The sequence below is a fragment of the Corvus kubaryi genome, unplaced genomic scaffold (assembly GCF_017639235.1).
Source record: "Corvus kubaryi isolate FWS band 111438036 unplaced genomic scaffold, C.kubaryi_AGA036_p1.0 133, whole genome shotgun sequence".
NCBI classification, from domain to species: Eukaryota; Metazoa; Chordata; class Aves; order Passeriformes; family Corvidae; genus Corvus; species Corvus kubaryi.
The window spans coordinates 12470158-12488819 of NW_024580667.1; the positions used below are offsets into that span (position 1 = coordinate 12470158).

An 18662-nucleotide genomic window follows, 5' to 3' on the forward strand; every position below is an offset into this window, starting at 1 on the left:
GTTCTTGCTAAATGACAGAAATTTTCGAAGTTGCTTTGATTTTAAAACTGATCACTAAATAGAAGGCAGTTAAGAGATGTTTCCTCTAAAAATGTGCTTCCTCTTCTGTTCTTGTTTCATGTTCTGGATGTAGAAGAACTTGAACAAACTCTAATGCATTCATGGCATCCACTGTAAAAACAGCTCTTTTATCATGTTTAGCTAAGGAAAAGTCAGAGGTACAAAGAGAAGCTTTTATGCAGTGTTTGTTCTTGCACTTGGCCTAAGTTGCAAAAGTGGACCACATGCCATTTGGAAAAGATACAGGTGGAAAAGGAATCTTGGTTTGTTTTCTTCCAGTTCTGTTTCTTCAGGAATGGAGGATGATTACTGCTAGAATTTATACATATATGTTCAACTTCAATACTTTAAATTACACTTCAACTGAGTATATGGCGAGATCACAGAAAACACAACCAAAATACTCTGAATGAATATGACTGATGGTTTTGTTATGAGTGGTTTGATTGCTATATTTTGTGTCTCTATTAGCAATTTTCTTTTGCTTTAAATAAATAGGAAGATAGTGGTCAAATACATTTGTAAGAATGGTTCTATTTTTCCTCATGGGTTATTCAAACTAGAGAAGGGAAGGCTCCAAGAGACCTAACTGCAGCCTTGCAATATATAAAGAAGGCTTACAAGAAAGATGAAGAGATGCTTTTTGCCAAGGCCTGTAGTGACAAGACAAGGGACAACAGTTTTAAACTGAAAGGGTAGGTTTAGGTTAGATACAAGGACTACTTTTTACAATGAAGGGGAAGAGGCAGTAAACAGGTTGCCCAATGAAGTTGTGGATGCCCCGCCCCTGGAAATGTGTACGGTCAGATTGGATAGGGCTTTAAGCAGCCTCATCTAAGGAAGCATTTGATGTTTTCCTTGGATTGTGTAAAACAGGTTGAATAAGCCTTCAGAAAGGAGTGGCATTTTGACGTGGTCTTAACATGAAGCATTTGCTGGTGGCAGCAAAGATCAGTTAATGATTCTTCATGGGAAATGGTCAGGCAGGGAAGCAGAGACCTCTGAGGAGCACATGGTGTCTGTCTCATAAGACCTGGTTGCTGCGTTTGAGCTGTGCCACTGCCGGAGCACCATCGTGGACAAGGCTCAGGAGTGGCTGTGAAGGTGCTGCCGACTGTGCTGCACCGGCCCTGAGGTGGCCTTGGAGGTCAGTCTGAGCAGGGCTCCCATTCACAGGGCAGTGTCTGGATTCGGGGCCTTTCCAGGAAGGAGGAGGGACAAGGCACTAGATGGCAGCATTATTTTGTTTGAAATACAGCGGTGGGCCGTAGCTGGAATATGTGGATCTCTGTTGACATTAGAAACATAGTTCCTTTGTTGCTTTTTCATTCCATGGAAACTGGGTATTTTGCACAGAGGAGGAGTTGGCTGGGTTTATTTTTGTACCCCCCCACTTTGCCATTCCTGCTGTTTCCTGCCACATACAACTGCATTCTGTGAATAATTGACCAGCAGCTGATGGAATGTCATTTTGGCAGGGGGTTGGGTGGGGTGGTGCAGGATACACTCTGTTGTTACAAGGAATATTTCAAGTACTTGTGCTAACATCTCTGGACGTGTTGAGCAACTGCAGCTCCCTCTTTTGTGGCTGTTCTTTCCTGAGTCTGAACATCAAACCTTTGCCTGAGCCATTAACACTGAATGTGGAGGCATGGCTTGGGATGGGCAGTTAGAGAAAAACGCTTAAAGCCTGAGTGCTTAAATGCTGCATCCACATTTCAGCAAACATTTGGCCTTGCAGCTGTTTGTTTAGTGCTGCCCATTCAGTTTGCAGCCTTCCAGCAAGATGACCTTCTTGTGCAAAGAGAAGCTGGTGGCATTGCAACAACTGGGGAACGGAAGTGGGGAGCTTGGCTTTTACCCCAGCCCTGAGTCACAGGGGGAAGCTTTAGCTTGCATCTTAAACTGGTGGTTTGTGCTGGCCATGCTGGGAGCACTGTGGATGGCATGGGCACCTTGTGGCTGCCAAACAGGCCCCTGGCATGGCAGGCTCTGCCTCATGGTGACCCTGGGAATCAGCAGCAGCTGCCCTGGTATCAGCTGAAGTGCAACACTTCAAGAGGCCATGGATCGCTGCAGTTTTTCCCTGAGTACCTGAGGTTATTCTGTATTTCTTGCCTTTGCACAGATGGGTTAATTAATCTTGTTTGTGTTCTGTTCTCGTGGCTGTCTGTCTGACATGTTGGTGTCTGGTTTTGTTTTGTAGTTTTTTCATGAGGGATACTCCACGTCCAACAGCATGTTTGCTTCCACGGTAAAACACTATCTGTAGCTCTGCACCTGCTCTTCACCCTGTGTGTGTTTGTCTGCAAGGGTCTTGGCTCTAGACACCTCCTCCGTCTTCTGCCTAAAACCTTGTTTTCAAACCCTGCCTCTTTGTCTTGTTTGTCCCCATTGGGAACCAATTCTCATTAGTAATCTTTTAAAAGAAGTTGAGTCTCGCATTTAGATCCACTTAGTTCTTCTGAAGCTTAAGCAGTTGTAGCAGATAAAGTACTCTAGCAGATTTAGCTACTTGATACTGGATTATGTTACAGGTGTCTTTAGTATTTAAAAGTAAGGTAGTGTTGATAAATGCTGGCAGCCTCTGGACAGCGAGGAACCCAGAATAGCTACAAGTTGCTGAGACAGCGGTTGCATGGGTATCTCTTCAAGAAGTCATCTTCTTTCAAGGCAGAGAACTGTAGCTCTTCTTAAGCTCTCACTGTTAAAGAAGGAATATAATTGCTTAAATATTTTACCAACAGAGACTTCAGCAATTCCAAGTAAGTCTGAAGCTCCAAATGTGTCATGGAGAGACAGGAAGTTTCCAGCTACACATGCCCTTAGAACAGGTGGTTTGTGATTCGCTGCAGCTTCACTTATTTTCAATTCCACACCTCCCAAATGCCCTAAAAACACAGCTATAGAGCAGGAAGTTCTATCTGTCATAGTCAGTGAGCAGTGGAAAGGAACAGCAAGCACTGGAACATCGAAGGAACACCACCTCTGCCTCATGGACACCAGGAGCAGTGGAAATGGACTGTTTGCTGGGGATTTTTTTTGCAGAGCTGTGTAGAGTCTATGAGCCTGTGCTTTCCAAACATGCAGTTTTCAATCATTTTCCTCCTTCCCCATTATATTGCTCAGATGGCTTCTTACTTGGAGGTAAGGGGATTTAAGATGGCACTTTCAGTGAAGTCGTTTCTGGGCTGAAAGTAACAGGTATCCAAAAGGAAGGAGAAAACAGAAGAGCACAGTCTCTGGGAGTGCAAGGAATGGGCAGACTGTGTGTGTGCAAATCACAACAGCAATTTGGTGGTATTGCAACAACTTTGAAGATGATTTGCTGCCTAATTTAGTGTCCAGGCCTGGTAGGGTAAAATAATAGTCCAACAAGGGTAATAAAGGAAACAAGACTAACACTTAACAGAAAGGCAAGCATGATGGTTTCATGGCTTCATTAAGTCAAATTTTAATCTACTTACTTTAATAGAGCTTTTGTATGAGGGCCTCTCTTGCTGGACTGTGATACTTTTACTTTGATACTTTTACAGCACCATGTCCAAGTGAATTGGACATACCTGCAGATCCCCCCACCTTGCACACCAGTGACACTGCCCTGGAAGCAGCTCATGCTTGTTAAAATAGTCAGACATTGCATTAAACCAAGCAGTGGACATCACTGGGTTATGCTATGTTGAAGTGCTTGCCTGTTTTGTTGAGAAACGATGGAAGTACTTGAGAAATGAAGCTTGTTGCAAAGGGGAGAGATGAGGATGAAGGATCAATCCCATCCCATCATCCTATATGACACCAGAGCCTGTATTTCTTCCCTGGTTCTGAGGTAGCATTATAACATGTGTTGGCCAGGAGTGGCACTTGTGTGAGTACTAACCAAGGCTTTAATGTCCCTACAGAGGGGCAGTACTCCATCATCTCCCACCAGTACTTCTCCAACTGGCTCCGGTGGAGACATGAGCTGGGGTGACAGAAAAGGGCAGTGGCTGCGCAGGAGGAGGCTTGACGGTGCTATTAACAGAGTTCCTGTTGGCTTTTATGAGAAAGTGTGGAAAATCCTTCAGAAGGTAAGCTGACCACTGTGGAGGATGCAAGCAAGCTCTGCAGTAACTCAGGGAGGTGGTGGTCCAGGGGTGGCATCTTGCCAGGAGTGGAAGTTGGTCAACAGGTGGAAACCAGAGTCACTGGTAGAAGTGTGTCTCTTGAACATAAAAGGGCTCCATTAACACAAGTTCATGTGTTTCTTTGAAAGTGGTTTTTTCTCTCAAACCACCAATGCTGAATTTTGGCTGAATGATTCTGTTCCACCACTGCCCGTTGTGCATCCCCTGGCCTAATGCACATTGTCAGTGCAGCTAAAGGGCACTGCAGTGCAATGCAGCTCTGTGCTCCGGGTCAGAAAGGCTGTGAGGAATGAAGTAGGAAACTGCTCTAACTCTTCCAGAATGTGTTGAGACCTCTTGCTGGCTGTTCTGAGTTGTATGGCATTCTTAATGTTTTTTGTTTGTTAGTTAGTTTGTTTTTAAGTGACAAGTAAGTCCTTGCCAGCACATTGGATATCAGGGGTATAGAAATGTGTTGAAGCAACCCTCCCAGAAGAAGGGGAAAGGAATTACAAATTTTAACTTATTTCAAAGTGATTATGCACCTGTTTTTCTGCTTTGCTGGATACAGGCCAGCATTTGGCACCCTGCAGCACTGAGCTGTTCGTGCTTGCTTAGTTGGAAAAAGAGTGCATCACCAATTTAGGCTGGTTTGTCCTTCTAAAATCACTTACACTGAAGCTGTTAGTGTTGATGTCAGCCAAGACAAATCATATATGACCTCTTGGCTATATACTAATAGGATCTTTCAGTAGAGTGAGCATCACTTCTGGCCTAATGTAATAGCTGGGAGTAATTGTATGGTTTTTCTGGCTGTTAAAATGAATTGTGCTTGTCTTCAATATTTCATTCTTAAAATCTCTTTGGACAAATCATAAAATGTGTCTCCTCTTCCTAGTGTGTTTCCATTCTATACCTCAGGTACCCAGATGTGTCTGTCCTTAACCTGCCTTTTCACCATTTAGGTTTTGTCACTGTTTTCTTTATACCACTTGGTATTTCTCTCCCCCAGTGGTTGACATCCTGCGGTGTGCTGTCCCGGATCTGAAACACATAACTTAATGTTGTTCTAGCAAAAATTTAAAAAGATTCTTGCTTTTGTGGTCTGTTGTCTTGCTTTTTTGTTATCTTTTATTTCCAAATCCTTTCCAACAGAATGCTCTCATGGATTTGTTTCCCTCCTTTGTTTGCCTTTGCTTTAGTGGCTCTCAAAGTGCTTTGCTTCGTTAGCTGGACTGGAGCACAGCATGCTCTGGTGTGTCATGTCAGGCTGCTTCTAATCTTTGCCAGTTACATAATAACTTCTTCAGGAAGGATGAAATAATATTTTTGAACAGATTTTTTCTGTGTTATTGGGGGTTTTTGCTTTGCCTTTTTTTTTTTTTTCCAACTGCAAGTTGTTACATATTGGCTTAGAACAGAGAACCCTCAGATTGACTTGCAAGAAGTGTAATTTCTGTTCACTCTTGAAATGTTTCAGTGCCATGGTCTGTCCATTGATGGGTATGTCCTTCCTTCTTCAACCACCAGAGAGGTACAGTAAAATGCCAATGATTTTCTAGCCACATGTCTGAATGTTTGGTTTGACAGTGTAAAATGCAGCAGGGCTGCTGTTACAGATCCTTGGTTTTATGTTTAGAACATCTGGACCTTCCCCCAGCACCTCTGCTAGTTTCCCTGGGTCTGTGCAGGTGAGTTCCTGCCAGGCAGGCCTGAGAGGAGGCTTGTAACAGGTTTTCCCTTTGCTGAGCCTGCCTTCTGCACACCTTCACTGTCCCCTTGTGCCCACTGGGAGACTCCAGAGAGGGTGGGAGACAGCAGCCCTTTGGGGGGAAGGTGAGGCAGCACAGACTTGTTGGAATAAAGCAGACACATTGCTTGCCACTTACTTTTTTTAATATGCTGCAACAGCAGGCAGTGTATTTTGGCTCAAAAGTAAATACCAGTTAAGGATGATTGTTTCTAACCAAAGCTTTGGTTCTTTAAATCCATAACATTTTCTTGCATTTTTTTCTTAGCTGGATTCTGTCTTTAGGTGCTCTGGCAAATTTTGAATTCGCATCTATAAAACAAACTCTTGTGAATAGTAATCCATCAGTGCAAGAGCTGTGCTTGTGTGCCCAAGACTGTTTTCCTGACTGTTTCTCTCAGACTTGTCTCTGGCTTCCTTCTTTTCTGAGGGACTGTGGAAACAGCTGAAGAGAGGAGTTGGAATTTTCTGCCAAATTTAAATGTTGGGGTTTGTGGTTATTTTCAGAAAGGAGAGCTTTATTTATCCCTATTGTGTAGATAAAGAGACTTCTATTTTTAGCCTGTCAGACCTGGACAGGATCTAATTTTGCTGTTTGAGGCAATCGAATTAAATAAGCACAAACCTCCTAAGGCAGCATAACATCCACAGAGCTATGCCAGTGCAAATTAAGCTGTTCTACAAACAGAATAGTGATATTCCTGCATGGCAAAGCTCAGGGGTTATTTAAAAATCACCCCTCTAAGCAGGTGGTTGCTTTTAAAACTCAGCAGTACATTTGGCTTTGCAACTAACCTGCAATGCCAGAAAGATACGTACAAGGCAGAGTGTGTGAGACCACAGCCTGAGGAGCAAAGAGTTAATGTGCCAGCTAAGCATCAACAGCACTGTATGTAAGTGAGATGTGTGTGAGATGGGTTGCAGGGCTGGAGCAGGCTTCTGGAAGTTGTGTAACTGTTTGCAGAATCAGGGTCTAGTAACACAAAAACTTTCTTTAAGTGTTAAAGCTGCACAAACATTTTGTTCAGTCAGTCTGCCCCCATGTGTGGAGAGGAGCGTATGTCTCAGTGCTTGCAGGATGTGAGGAGCTAGTCTTTTGGATTTGTCAGTTTGTCTTTCCATTTCACTCAAACTTGCCAGATGACCCCATGCGAAATCAAGTTTGCAGTGCACGTGGAGTCGGTGCTGAACCACGTCCCCCAGCCTGAGTACAGGCAGCTCCTGGTGGAAGCTATTCTGGTCCTCACGTTCCTCTCTGACATCGAGGTGAACAGCATCGGGGGCATCATCCACGTGGACAGAATTGTGCACATGGCCAATGACCTGTTTCTGCAGGAGCTGGTGAGCTCAAAGGGCAGTGGGGGAAAGCCTCCTCCTTTCAAAATTATTCCCTGCTCTTTTTTTAATGTGTGTGATGAACTTGATTTTGTCCTGGCCCTTTCTCCTACAAAGACAGACCAAATCACTTAAGTATCTTCTGGAAATATATTTGGGAGAACTAATGCAAGAACTGTGGGAGATTTAAAGGGAATAAAATTGTAGTGTCTAACAAGCTCTGAAGTGCAAGGGTAGATTGAAGTTCTGCTTTATCAAGGCGTTAGTATTACCAATATTTGAGTAATCCTACCCATTCCCCCCAACGGACAAAAATCTGTGAATTTATATATTCATTTACTTGCACTGATCCAACTAAGTCATGTGGGCCCTATAGTAATCCTGATTAAGATTTTCATGAGGGGAAAGAGAATTTTCAGTATTCAGCACAAATAGAAAATCATAATGGGGTTGGTTTTTTCCAATAAATAAGCATGCATGCCTAACTTGCCCTACTTCTTTGCTTGTCTCTTTACAGAAATCATTTGGAGCTACTGGTAGTATCTTGGAGAAAGACGTAGCCACGGGAATTTGCCACTTTTTTTATGACAGTGCTCCCAGTGGAGCCTATGGCACCATGACTTACCTAACAAAAGCTATAATTATTTATTTACACGATTTCCTGCCCAGCACAGGCTGTGCAATGCAGTAAGTGATGCCTCAAGCGGAGGGAAGGCTCGGAGGCTCTTCCTCCCCAGTTCCCTGTCACAAACCCCTTGGCTGTGGTTGCTGCCCATGTGTGCCATCCACTCCCCCAGCATTTGGCCCTGCTGGGGATGCTGTGTGCACACTGACCTGCTGGGGACAGGGAGCTGGAATTTGGCCTGGTTTTAGGAGAGTGTGCAAGAAATAACAAATAATGAGGCTTATTCTGCCCAAAGTGCATAAATGTAATTTGTATTAAATTAGCAAGGATTATACAGTTCTGCCAAGGGGAAAACAGATTACTCTGTGGAGATCAAAAGGCATTATAAAATGAGGGAGCTGCATCTTGGGGACGGTCTCACAAATAAGGGAAGTGATGGAATTCATTAATTTTTCTCCTGCTGTGTGTAAATGTACATCATTGTGAATCACTAATGCACAGTGTGAAACATCCAGGGAAAATAGAGGAGTAAGAATAACTTGAAATAACGTGGTGGTATTTCTAATACACTTTTACCCTGATTCTCTTCTCATTTGCACCTAGTCAGTGCAAGGCTAAGGCCAGTAGGGACAAACTTCCTACAATATCCACTAATTTGAGTGGATAGCCTCTGTCAGGAAGCTGCATCTGTCTTTAATCTGAACAAAATAGCTTCCTTCCCTGCATCCCCAAGACTTTGGAGGCAAAATCTCAAGACTCCAGCTTCTCCAATGTGACAGACAGTTTTATGCCTGTAATCCTTTCCTCTGAATGGAGCAAGATAAACCTTTTCCCCTTGAGCACCCTTTCCAAGTCTCCTGATCATTTCCCTTGCAAACAGCCTCAGAGTTAAGAATGGCATTATTGTGGCCTTTCCAGTGTAGCGTGAGTTTATGGAAGGCTTTGATGTTTCTCTTTTTTTTTTTTCTTTTCTTTTTTTCCTTTTCCATTTTTTCTTTTTCTTTTTTTTTCTTTTTAATTTGAAGTCACACTGGTCTCATGTAGTTAGGGGTTGGGCTGCCTGGAAGTCTCCCTGCAGACAGTTCCCAGGTTAATGCTGTCCACTGGAAGCTCTGAGATGCTGCAGGGAGAATAGGTGTGTCCCCAGGCATTGGCAGTGGTTTTCCTTGTGCCTGTGCTGCTGGCTTTGCCACCAGCCACATGTCAGCACCTGGCTGACAGCTTAGGAAAGTGGCAGTAGCTTCAGCCTCTCCATGGCCACAGACAGGCTCCCTCAGCAGCACTGCTGCCATGTGAGCAGAAAGGATCAGAGCAATTCTGTCTTGCCAGGCAGAGGGGAAAAGAGCAGATAGGCCTGTAAAAAGTACTTTCTGAGCTAATAAACCTGGTAAGAGTATTTCTGTAAGCCTCCCCTCCACTCTTTCAGAACATAACTGTGCCATTTGTATAGGATTTGAATTTTTTTTTTTTTGTAACAATAGTGTGTGGTGCTTTTGAGAGTGAGGTTTTTGTTTCCAGTAGAAGTAATGTCCTGTCTCACTTGCCAGTTGCCAGCCCTCATGGTCCCAGCAGGTCTGAGCTCCAAAGGCCATGACACCCTGCCTGCTGTCCCTCTACAGAGTCACTGCTGCTGTAGCAGTATCTGGGAACTGGCTCAAGAGAGTGAAGGTGTGGGAGGCCTTAGTGTGAGGTGATGTAATGTTTTTTTCAGAGACAGAGGAGTTTGGTAGTCCAGAGGACCAGGAGCCCTGTGTTAAACCACCATGGGAACCATGGGCCTGTGCAGGGGCCAGTATAAAGTGACAGTTCAGGTACAATTAGCACTTGGGTGTAGAAGTCATTTTATTGGTGTGGTGCCTGTTTTGTAAGGGTTTGCCTTTGTTATTGTTTAGTTTGGTTTTTTTAACTTTTTGTATGTATTGTGAGAGCTCACTTGGCTTGTTTCCCAGTAAAAGGAAGTAAAATCCTTTGTCTACTTTAAGCAGATGTGACAGTGCAGAGCATAAGCACACAACAGCAAGGTGATAGTTTTTTATTTTACCCGGTATCATACAAAAAGTAGTAGCAGTTATTTTTGCTTTTCTTCTTGAATCCTAGACTGTGAGAGATGCAAGATGACTTTTTGCAGAAACAAGAAGGCTGATGTTGGTTTTACATGCAGCTGCATTGAAGTCTAAGGCAATTAAATGTATGGACTAACATACCTGGACACCCCTTAACACTTATTTTTTTTAATGGGAGTGTCATTGGTGTTTTTAATATCAAATTCACAATATGACCTAGGTTATGGTATATTCATGATGGTCATAATGAATTACCACGTGGAATGCAGGCAATTGAAAATTATTTATGTAGTAATTTGAAGAGTTTAGGTAGCTGGTGGTGAAGGGTGGGACTCAAACACAAGGCCAGTGGAAGGCAAACTAATATTACTTACAGGGTCAGGCACAGCTGCACCACCTTGCTGCTGTGTTACTGCTCAGAGCGAAGAACCATTGCAACTGGAGAGTTGCCTTGCAGTGCAAACCCAATTATGCAACTAAGGTTTTACACAGACCCCCTGCTTTCCTGAAGATCCCCTGGGTGTGTGAGGCTGCTGCAAAGCAGAGCTGGCACTGGCAGTGACCAGGGTGTGCTCCCAGATAAAATACAGGACGACTTTGCAGTTTGTGCAGGGCTGAGCTAATTGGCAGAGGCTCTCCTTGGCTGTGCAGCCTCCCTGGGGAGCCACCAGATGACACTGCCAGCTCCCAGCCCCTGGAAACTCACTTACGGAAAGAAGGCAAAGGTGAACAGACACATCCTGTGAAACAAGGGCATTAGTGAATTAAAACAGACTCACCTGAGAGCTGCTTGTGCCAGCCTGACCAGCACTGCTGCCCCAACCAGTTTGCAGCTGTGAGGTCAGGAGCACCCACACAGTGCTGGGGGGCAGCTGGGTGCACCTGGAGACAGGTGCAGGGCTGGGGTGGGGGGCAACTGGCAGAATAAGGATCTGTGTCCAGCTCAGAGCTCACACCACATGCTGGCCCCAACCCTGCTCCCCCAGGTCAGTGCCCTCCCTGCTCACAGCTGTTGCCTTCTCCCTGCTGCCGACAGGGACATGGGTTTGTCAAACTAGACAGATCAAAAGCACCACTGATCTCCCTTAGCTGCTGGTCCCACAGGAAACTGTGAAAACTGAATGGGTGGAGTACAAAGTCTGTCTGACTTCTCTGCTGCTAATTGTAGTCTCCTTTCTCAGGGAAGGAGTCTTGCTTGTTCCCAGAAGGTGCAGGTGAGCCACAAAGTCCTTAGCTGCCCTGCAAAGGGGCAGCCACTTTCTGTGGGGTAGTGAAACACCTGGGCTGCCCCATGTGAGCACAGGACACTGCAGGAATGTGTCACCCCTCTGGCAGTAGCCAGGGCCTTGAGTGAGGTGGGAGCTTGAGTCAGTCCACGTCCAACCTTGGGCACTTTTTGGAGTGGTCTGCAGGTAGGAGCAGAGTTGCCCAGAAAGCAGGAGAGAGATGCCACCCCTGGTGCCATCTGTAGCTGTAGGGTAAGAGTTTGGGCACTCATCTGCAGGTTGATTCAGGTGCTGCTCAAAGGACCACTCACGTCTGGAATATTAAGTAGCTGCTGCATAGAATCATGACTGAAAAAAGGGATTGAGGATGGGGGTTATAGAAGAAGAGCTTCGGGTCAAACAGTTTGGATTTAAGTAAAAGCAGCAGGGCTTTTTCCCACTCCCAGTTCCAGTCTCAAGTGGCATGCATTCCAGCATTAGATGTTTCAGTTACTCCCCTGCCACCCTCCTGTCAGGGGTAAGGGGGCTTTTTGTGCCACCAGCAGCTGACAGGACAGCACCTTCTTTTTTGGCTCAATGATTCAGCTCCTCAGTCCTGTATCCCCAAAAGGCTCTCACTGCCTGCCAAGTGAACCTGTGCTGCAACTACCTTGGCATCCCCTCTCAGGAAGTGATCCCTCAAGGCCAGTCCCCTTCATGCCAGGTTCAGGAATGTGTCCCTAGTGGGGAAGATCCACACTGGAGGCTGCCAGCCATCCTTCAGAGCTGCTCTCTCTCGTTGCACACCCTGGCTTTGTCCTCTTTACTGGGGCAGGTGGCAAAGGAGGACTCCAGAGCTGTGGTGTCCAGTTCCACCTTGTCATTTCACACCCACTGCATGGAAGCAACAGTGGGAAGCAAGATCCCACCACACACAGTGGTGTTTGGCCATCGTAAGTGGAGCCTTTTTGTCACTCCACTGGAATAAGGTGGGACTGATCAGATTAACTGCATGCTAAAAATATACATTGTGTATTACCAATGCCATTGAAGTTTTACTGTAAATTTTGTTTGCACTATTAAAGATTTTTCTTTTCTCCAAGGCGGTAGAAATAAGTGTGTGCATGTTTGTTCATTCATCTGCCAAGTTACAAAATACTTCTGGAAAAGTGTTCTGTATTTAAATGTAGAAAATAAGATTTAAGAGAGACAGCAGTGCCTTAAGCTTGGGCTGCTGTTACATTCTGGGATGATAAACTTGGAAGGATGCTTCTTTTCTACTTTCAACACTTCTGTTAAATGAAACTGAGCTGTTTTACTTAGCTCATCTTTAGCTATTAAAATTTAAAGGTGGACTAGGTTGGAACCTTTTCCTACCCAAAAAGCACTTTATGGCTTTATGTGCGTTGGATTTACTGAGGCTGAATAAGGTAATACAGTTACCAAAGAGCTCCTGACCTGATGTTGCTTTCAGGGTGTAAGATGCAAGAAAATTAAGTCCAGATCTCCTGACTTCTCCCCCTTGGGAATTGCCAGGGTGGTACTGGCAGGAATGGGAATATTGGCTTGCAGTCAGGGGAAGGAGAGAGGCATGTGAAGGCAAGAGACTCTTCCATCTTGCTACCTTCCAAAAACTCAGTTTCAGGATTTCTCAGTTCCTTTTCTTGGTAAAGAATTTATGTTTAACTATATGCAAGAATATTTAGGTTTGGTAGTATCAAAATATGTTTACTATTGTGTTCTTACTCATCTCTGTTTTTAAAAAACCCTGTTTGTCTTCAGAACAGTGCATTCTATGGTGATGGGAGCAGGATACCAAAACATAAGCAGAGACACCCCACTTAGGCATTGCTCAGAAAGCCAAAGCTTTATTTTGTGATCTATCATGTTCTGCATTAACATGCTATGGATTTAGCCTTCATTAAGGTGACAGATTATCACAGAATCACCGAATCCCAGAAGGGGTCATGTTGGAAGAGACCACAATGGCTCATCTGGTCCAACCTCCCTGCTCAGACAGGGTCATCCCATAACACATAGCACAGGACTACCTCCAGATGGTTCTTGAATATCTCCAGTGAGGGAAACTCCACACCCTCTCTGGGCCTTCTGTTCCAGTGCTCGGTCACTGCACAGGAAAAAAGTTCATCCTCATGTTCAGGTGGAATTTCCTGTGCATCAGTTTCTGTGCATTGCCTCTTGTCCTATCGCTCAGCACCACTGAGAAGAGCCTGGCTCCATCTCAGAAACAGTTATGATTGATTCAGAACTCTTAAATCCCAACAAATGTGGGGGAAAGTAACCAGTGGCAAGAGGAAATCCAGTGCAAGTGTAAATACCTTTCAACCAAGGTCCTCTAAGTTGTGCCTGTAAACTTTTGAAAGGATAAGTTAGTGACCTGGAATGATTTAATTCCTCTGCATCATGGAAAGAGCAAGATTAAATGCAGGCCTACCCATTTTAACTAGATGCTTCTTCCCTGTTTTCCTCTCCTGCAATGGAAAACCCACAGCCAGACTCTCTTGTGCCTGTTCCATCACCAGGGAGGGTCTGATATGTTCCTTGTAGTCATCAATGCTCTCAGCTGTCACTAAGGACTGTTGACAGACACATACCAAAGTCTCTCTTCCTACACAGCTCTAGGCATGACCTTGGCAATGCTGAGGGATTAGACTGATGGGGATGATGCCACCAAGAGGGCAGAAGTGAATTGTAAGGTCCTGGCAGTGTGTGGCAATGACACAGTAATACTGTTAAGTGTGAGTTTTCATCTCCTCTGTCCCATTATTAGCAGGTACAGATTAACCAGGAGGGGCTAAATAAAGACTTGAGCAGTGACCCTATCAAGCAGCCCTTTTATGACTAATGACAGCAAGCTGAGCTTCCAAGACAACTCACAAGAAGTTCTGCCTTTTCATGAGGTTGCCTTTTTCTCGAGTCTGTGAACAATGTGAAAGGCCTCTAAAAATTCATTGAAGTCGATGTGGCCATCTTTGTTGTAGTCTATGCTGAGGACTAACTTGTCAATGGAGTCATCCTGTACATCAATGCCCAGGTGAGAGGTGAAGAGTCTCCATGTCTGGCTGAATTCCTCAAGAGAAATCAAACCTAAAGGAGACAGACAGTAGGCTGCTTTTTGCAGTGCTGTTTCCCCTTCCTGCATAAACACACATATGCACACTCCTTCACTGCAAGACAGTTATCTGCCTACCATGGTGGGGGGGTTAGTGCTTTCATAATTGAAGCACGTTTTTACTTTACGTAATGATTGAATGCTTCTGACAGTGGAATTGAGAAAGCAGTAAAGAGACAGTGGAAGGGAGAAAAAGCCCCCACAAGAGGGAAGCCAATACTGGAGCTGGGGTATGTGAGAATTTTTTCTTGTTAAGCTCTGTGCACTGTCCCTTATATGGTTGCAGCCTGACTGCTTAAAATAGTCTCCACTAAACTGGAGAAATGACATCACCTCTGGTTCCCCTATATTTAGAAGCCTTAAGGAGGAAACACAGTGGGGAAAAGATAACTGGTATAGGCTCCATTCAGCTGACACAGGGGAGGTACCTGGACTTACCTGAGTGGTCTTTGTCAATGATGTTAAAGATGATCTCCAGATCTTTTCTGTATCTGCACAGTGTTTCTGCCAAAGCTGGCTGAGCCTGGTTTTGAAATCACATACAAGAAGCTACTCAGATATTGGTTTGAGTTAATTTAACCAACAGAATATCTACTATCCAATTTTCATTTTCCCAGTTTAACTTGTCAAATGTTAAAAAAAAAAACTTTATGCTTGAGTTCTCTGGAATGACACTTCTATGTCTTGTCCTGAGGAATAATCAGATAAAACCCGTCATTTTCAGATGGCAGGGCAAGGGGGAAAGGAGCCCTTCACACCTCCTACCTTCCGTAATTATTTGAGGAAATATGGATAATCTAGGGATGGTGTAGGCCATGCACTCATACAAAGCACTTACTGTACGTATGTGAATGGATCCTGCTGTTTAGGAAAATGATGGTTATACCTCAGTCCCAAAGCACTCTTCAGCCACTCAGTAACAACTGACCTCAGATACCATTATAAACATCTAAAAGTCCATCTACAAATGTGACTTCCTCCCACAGGGGCCTGAACTGCCTCTGGAGCTTGTTTGAAAAGCTCATTTCAAAGAGTAAGGGTTGAGTGCTCTGGGCAGAATTTGTCATATCTCCTCTTCTCTGTTACCTAAACGCCCTCAAAAGCCAACAGAAAGTAAGAAGCAGTTCTTGCATGTGATTCATCCAACCTATTTTAAGCATCTACCTTAGCAGGGGATGATGATTCGTACCCCAGCAGTGCTCATTTTCCTCCACTAACTATAAAAGGAAGCTCAGCAACTAGTTCAGATGTCTACTTGATGGGCCAAACCACTGTCTTGTGCTTTAATTTGCACCGAAAGTTGTTCCTCCAAGAACTGCAAGGAGGTGTTTTTCTCTTTACCTCTTTTATAGGTTGACCCATTTTCAAATCATAAAAACATGACATGAAGTCAACTTCTCCATCTGGATTCATCTGTGCTAACTGAGACCGCAGCATCCTCCAGGGCAGTTCCAGCTGTAGGACAGACTCCATCGCTGCAGCCCAGTCGTTGACAGAAATCCTGCCTGCCAGAAGGGGTCAGGTCATGGTTACAAGTGGAACAGGACACAGCACACATCAGTCACCAGCACAAAGGGTTACGAAACACAAGGATTTTCTCTGAAACCTGGGATGAAAGCCCTCATAACAAAGGAGCTGTGGGGTTGAACTAGGCATTTCCACAGGTCCCTTCCTGACACAAAGTTGTGATGCTATTATGACGTTCAGCATATTTTAACACCTTTTGACAAAGCCAGATTATGCCATGAAGGTGTGCTTCAGATTTCAGCTGAGCTGCAATTAGAGTGACATGTGGCTGAAAACCAGACAGAAATATGTGAAACAGCTGTTCAGTGGCCAAAGAAACACCATCATGTTATTGAGTGCCCTTGTAAGGGCACAGGACACAGTCAAGTGAGTAGCCATCCTGAGGAAAAGTTGTATTTGTGGTAGAAATCAACTTCTTGCTTCTACATTAAAGGTTAATCTATTAATTTAGCACTGACTTTTCTTCAGCTGAGGGGTGAGTGTGTTTTTGCTGGAGGCATAGACAAGGCTGTGTGTCTGCTGGAGGCATAGGCAGCCAACTTTCCTCAGATACCTCCCAGGCTCAAAAGGAGACCAGTTCCCTCCAACCTGAGACCCCAGTTCCCTGTCTGACACCTTCTGAAGACCCTCCTACATGAAGGTGGTAGTGACCTTTGAGCTTCTGGAACTGGATTTGCCTGCCCAAACTCTCTACCCAACAGCAAACACCATTTCTCTATTTGCCCATGTCTTTCAGCTTTTTTCTACTTCAAGCTTCATCCCCTCAAGTGGTTGTCTGGGGCTAAACCCTTGCCAACATCTATTCTCCTCTGTGGTCAGGGAGAACAAGGTCAACTAGCCTCTGCTGTCCTCAGCCTGACAGTGGCAGGCAGGCAGGACTCCTCTCCATGGAGTTTGTTCCCTCTGCCCCACAGACGCATGGAAGCTGTTTTCCCCACGGTGGCAGCTGGACAGAGAAGGAGTAGTACCTGTCCCATTGACGTCGTATTGTGCAAAAGCACTGGTGAGTTCAGACCTGTGAGCATAAATCTTCTCTCGTAAGGACTTTAAGGCAGATGATTCAATTGTACCTACCCTAGGAAGAAAAAAATCAGCAGATTATTATAGGATTAAAATCCTCAAGCATTTTATGCTTTTCAGCATTCATTATCAAATGCTTCTATCTTTTAACATGTAGTAAGTTTAGGGTCTAGTATGTTTAAGTAGGATGACCCAAAACATACTGGAACACTGGAGGGGGTGGGGGAGCAAGACAACATTCAGAGGGGGAAAACCCCCCAAAAAACAAAACCAACGATGCTCCATAAGAATAATCTGCATTTATGAGATAATTGAGTTTATGCAGGTAATTCTAAGCTGCTTTCCTTTACTAATCTGACCACAGTACTAGGCATGGCAAAGCTGTCATGATAAACTTTTGAGACTCAATTCATAACAGGATTTGTCCAGATTAACACTGCAGCCTTAAAGCAGGTGCAGGCCATTTATGAGTCCCTGGCAATTGTCTGTTCGAACTGCTTACCTCATCTAATTACCTTTGTGAATTTCTCAGGAAACCAGGTTTGAACACTTAGAACACGTTTAGTTTACTGTATTAATTTTTAAATTGTAAAACAAAAAACCAGGGAGAATCAAGGAAAATGGATGCCTATTCAGTTATTCCATCAAGCTCGAGATTTGTGGCAGGTACACTCACATGTGAGGAGAGTCCACCCCTCACAGCATGCAACACACAGCTTTACCTCTCACGGAGATTCTGCCTGCGCGTGTACTTGCTGACTTGGTACTGCACAAACCGAGGGGTCAGTTCAGGATTTAGCTTGATGTAAGCACCCCGGTTACTGCCCTCTTCATAATAGTTAGAGGCAGAGAATATGGTGATAACCTGATCATAGGAAACAGAGAAACTGGATTGGCCAGAACAGCTCTTCTTGACACTGATTTCTGAAACTGATCTTAGAAAAAATTCCAAGTTACAAAATTATGTGTCTACATATAAAACTGTGTCACCAAATTGCTCTTGCCTTTAGAGTCAGAGCTCTGGGCCTTTATTTTTGACCTGTCACACTTCAGAGGGCAGTGAGATACAACATGCTGTTTTAACAGAAACCTCTTTCTAAGAGAGACCTGTTTTTCAGGATTCTTGTTGGCCTCCCAACACAGCATGTAAGAAAGCAGGGCCAGAAGAGAAATCCGTAAATTAAAGACAACTAGAGCCTTATAGCATCTCTTGAACTGTATTTACACACAACTCTTCTTGGGGATTTTGTTGATGTCCATTTGTTTTCATGTCAGTAATAAGCTGGTCCCCACTCCCTAAAGCTGTAAAGAATTTTGTTACTCAGAACTCAGTAACTTGTTGTAACATCTATCTAGGACAAAGTTCCCCCAAACCCAAAGTCACTCTCCCTTTTTAGAATAAATTTTGTGGACAAATCTACTGTGGATGTTCCTGTGAAATTCACAGGAGAATTCTACTTTACATGGAAGCATCTTACCTTCCCATCATGACTGATCTCATAACCTTCTGGCTTAAATTCATGAGACCTGATGAGCATCTTCAGATTATACCTCTCAAACAGCTTGGCAGTGACATCGGGACCAAAGTAACAGCCTCCTCCTCGACACTTGTTTGGTGTACAGCCATTTTGGCTTCTTGGATCACTCCACAGAATGTCAAGGATCTATAAAGAGCAAACTCAAGCAAGTGAGGACTAACAGTGGGGGAAGACTGACAGGCTATGGCTGTCTAAAATCCTGGCCACAGCAAAAGCCCCACAGTACAGGGAGAAAACACATCTTTGCTAAAATGTAAGTCTTGGGTTTTTTCCTTCCTTTCAGGAGCATATTCTTTTGTGCTG

At 44.3% G+C, this 18662-nt stretch overlaps 2 protein-coding genes across 10 annotated transcripts in view; one reads left to right on the forward strand and one right to left on the reverse strand.

Moving 5' to 3' along the window:
* Positions 1-12254, forward strand: part of PHKA2 (phosphorylase kinase regulatory subunit alpha 2) — a 44961-nt gene extending 32707 nt beyond the window's left edge. For 6 of the 8 annotated variants that reach the window (XM_042036893.1, XM_042036922.1, XM_042036932.1 and 3 more), the window contains 6 exons: positions 2267-2314; positions 2808-2894; positions 3960-4127; positions 5644-5697; positions 7054-7254; positions 7766-12254. In XM_042036893.1, the coding sequence (XP_041892827.1) occupies positions 2267-2314; positions 2808-2894; positions 3960-4127; positions 5644-5697; positions 7054-7254; positions 7766-7939 (732 nt within the window). In that variant the 3' untranslated portion in view covers positions 7940-12254. The remainder of the gene's footprint in view (positions 1-2266; positions 2315-2807; positions 2895-3959; positions 4128-5643; positions 5698-7053; positions 7255-7765) is intronic. The other 2 variants (XM_042036902.1, XM_042036911.1) reach the window with 2 other exon arrangements.
* A 728-nt stretch (positions 12255-12982) lies between these two features.
* The window catches only part of PPEF1 (protein phosphatase with EF-hand domain 1), a 35540-nt gene continuing 29860 nt past the window's right edge, over positions 12983-18662 (reverse strand). For both annotated transcript variants that reach the window (XM_042036974.1, XM_042036983.1), the window contains 6 exons: positions 18300-18485; positions 17544-17686; positions 16770-16876; positions 15616-15779; positions 14713-14797; positions 12983-14249 (listed from right to left, as the gene is read on the reverse strand). In XM_042036974.1, the coding sequence (XP_041892908.1) occupies positions 14056-14249; positions 14713-14797; positions 15616-15779; positions 16770-16876; positions 17544-17686; positions 18300-18485 (879 nt within the window). In that variant the 3' untranslated portion in view covers positions 12983-14055. The remainder of the gene's footprint in view (positions 14250-14712; positions 14798-15615; positions 15780-16769; positions 16877-17543; positions 17687-18299; positions 18486-18662) is intronic.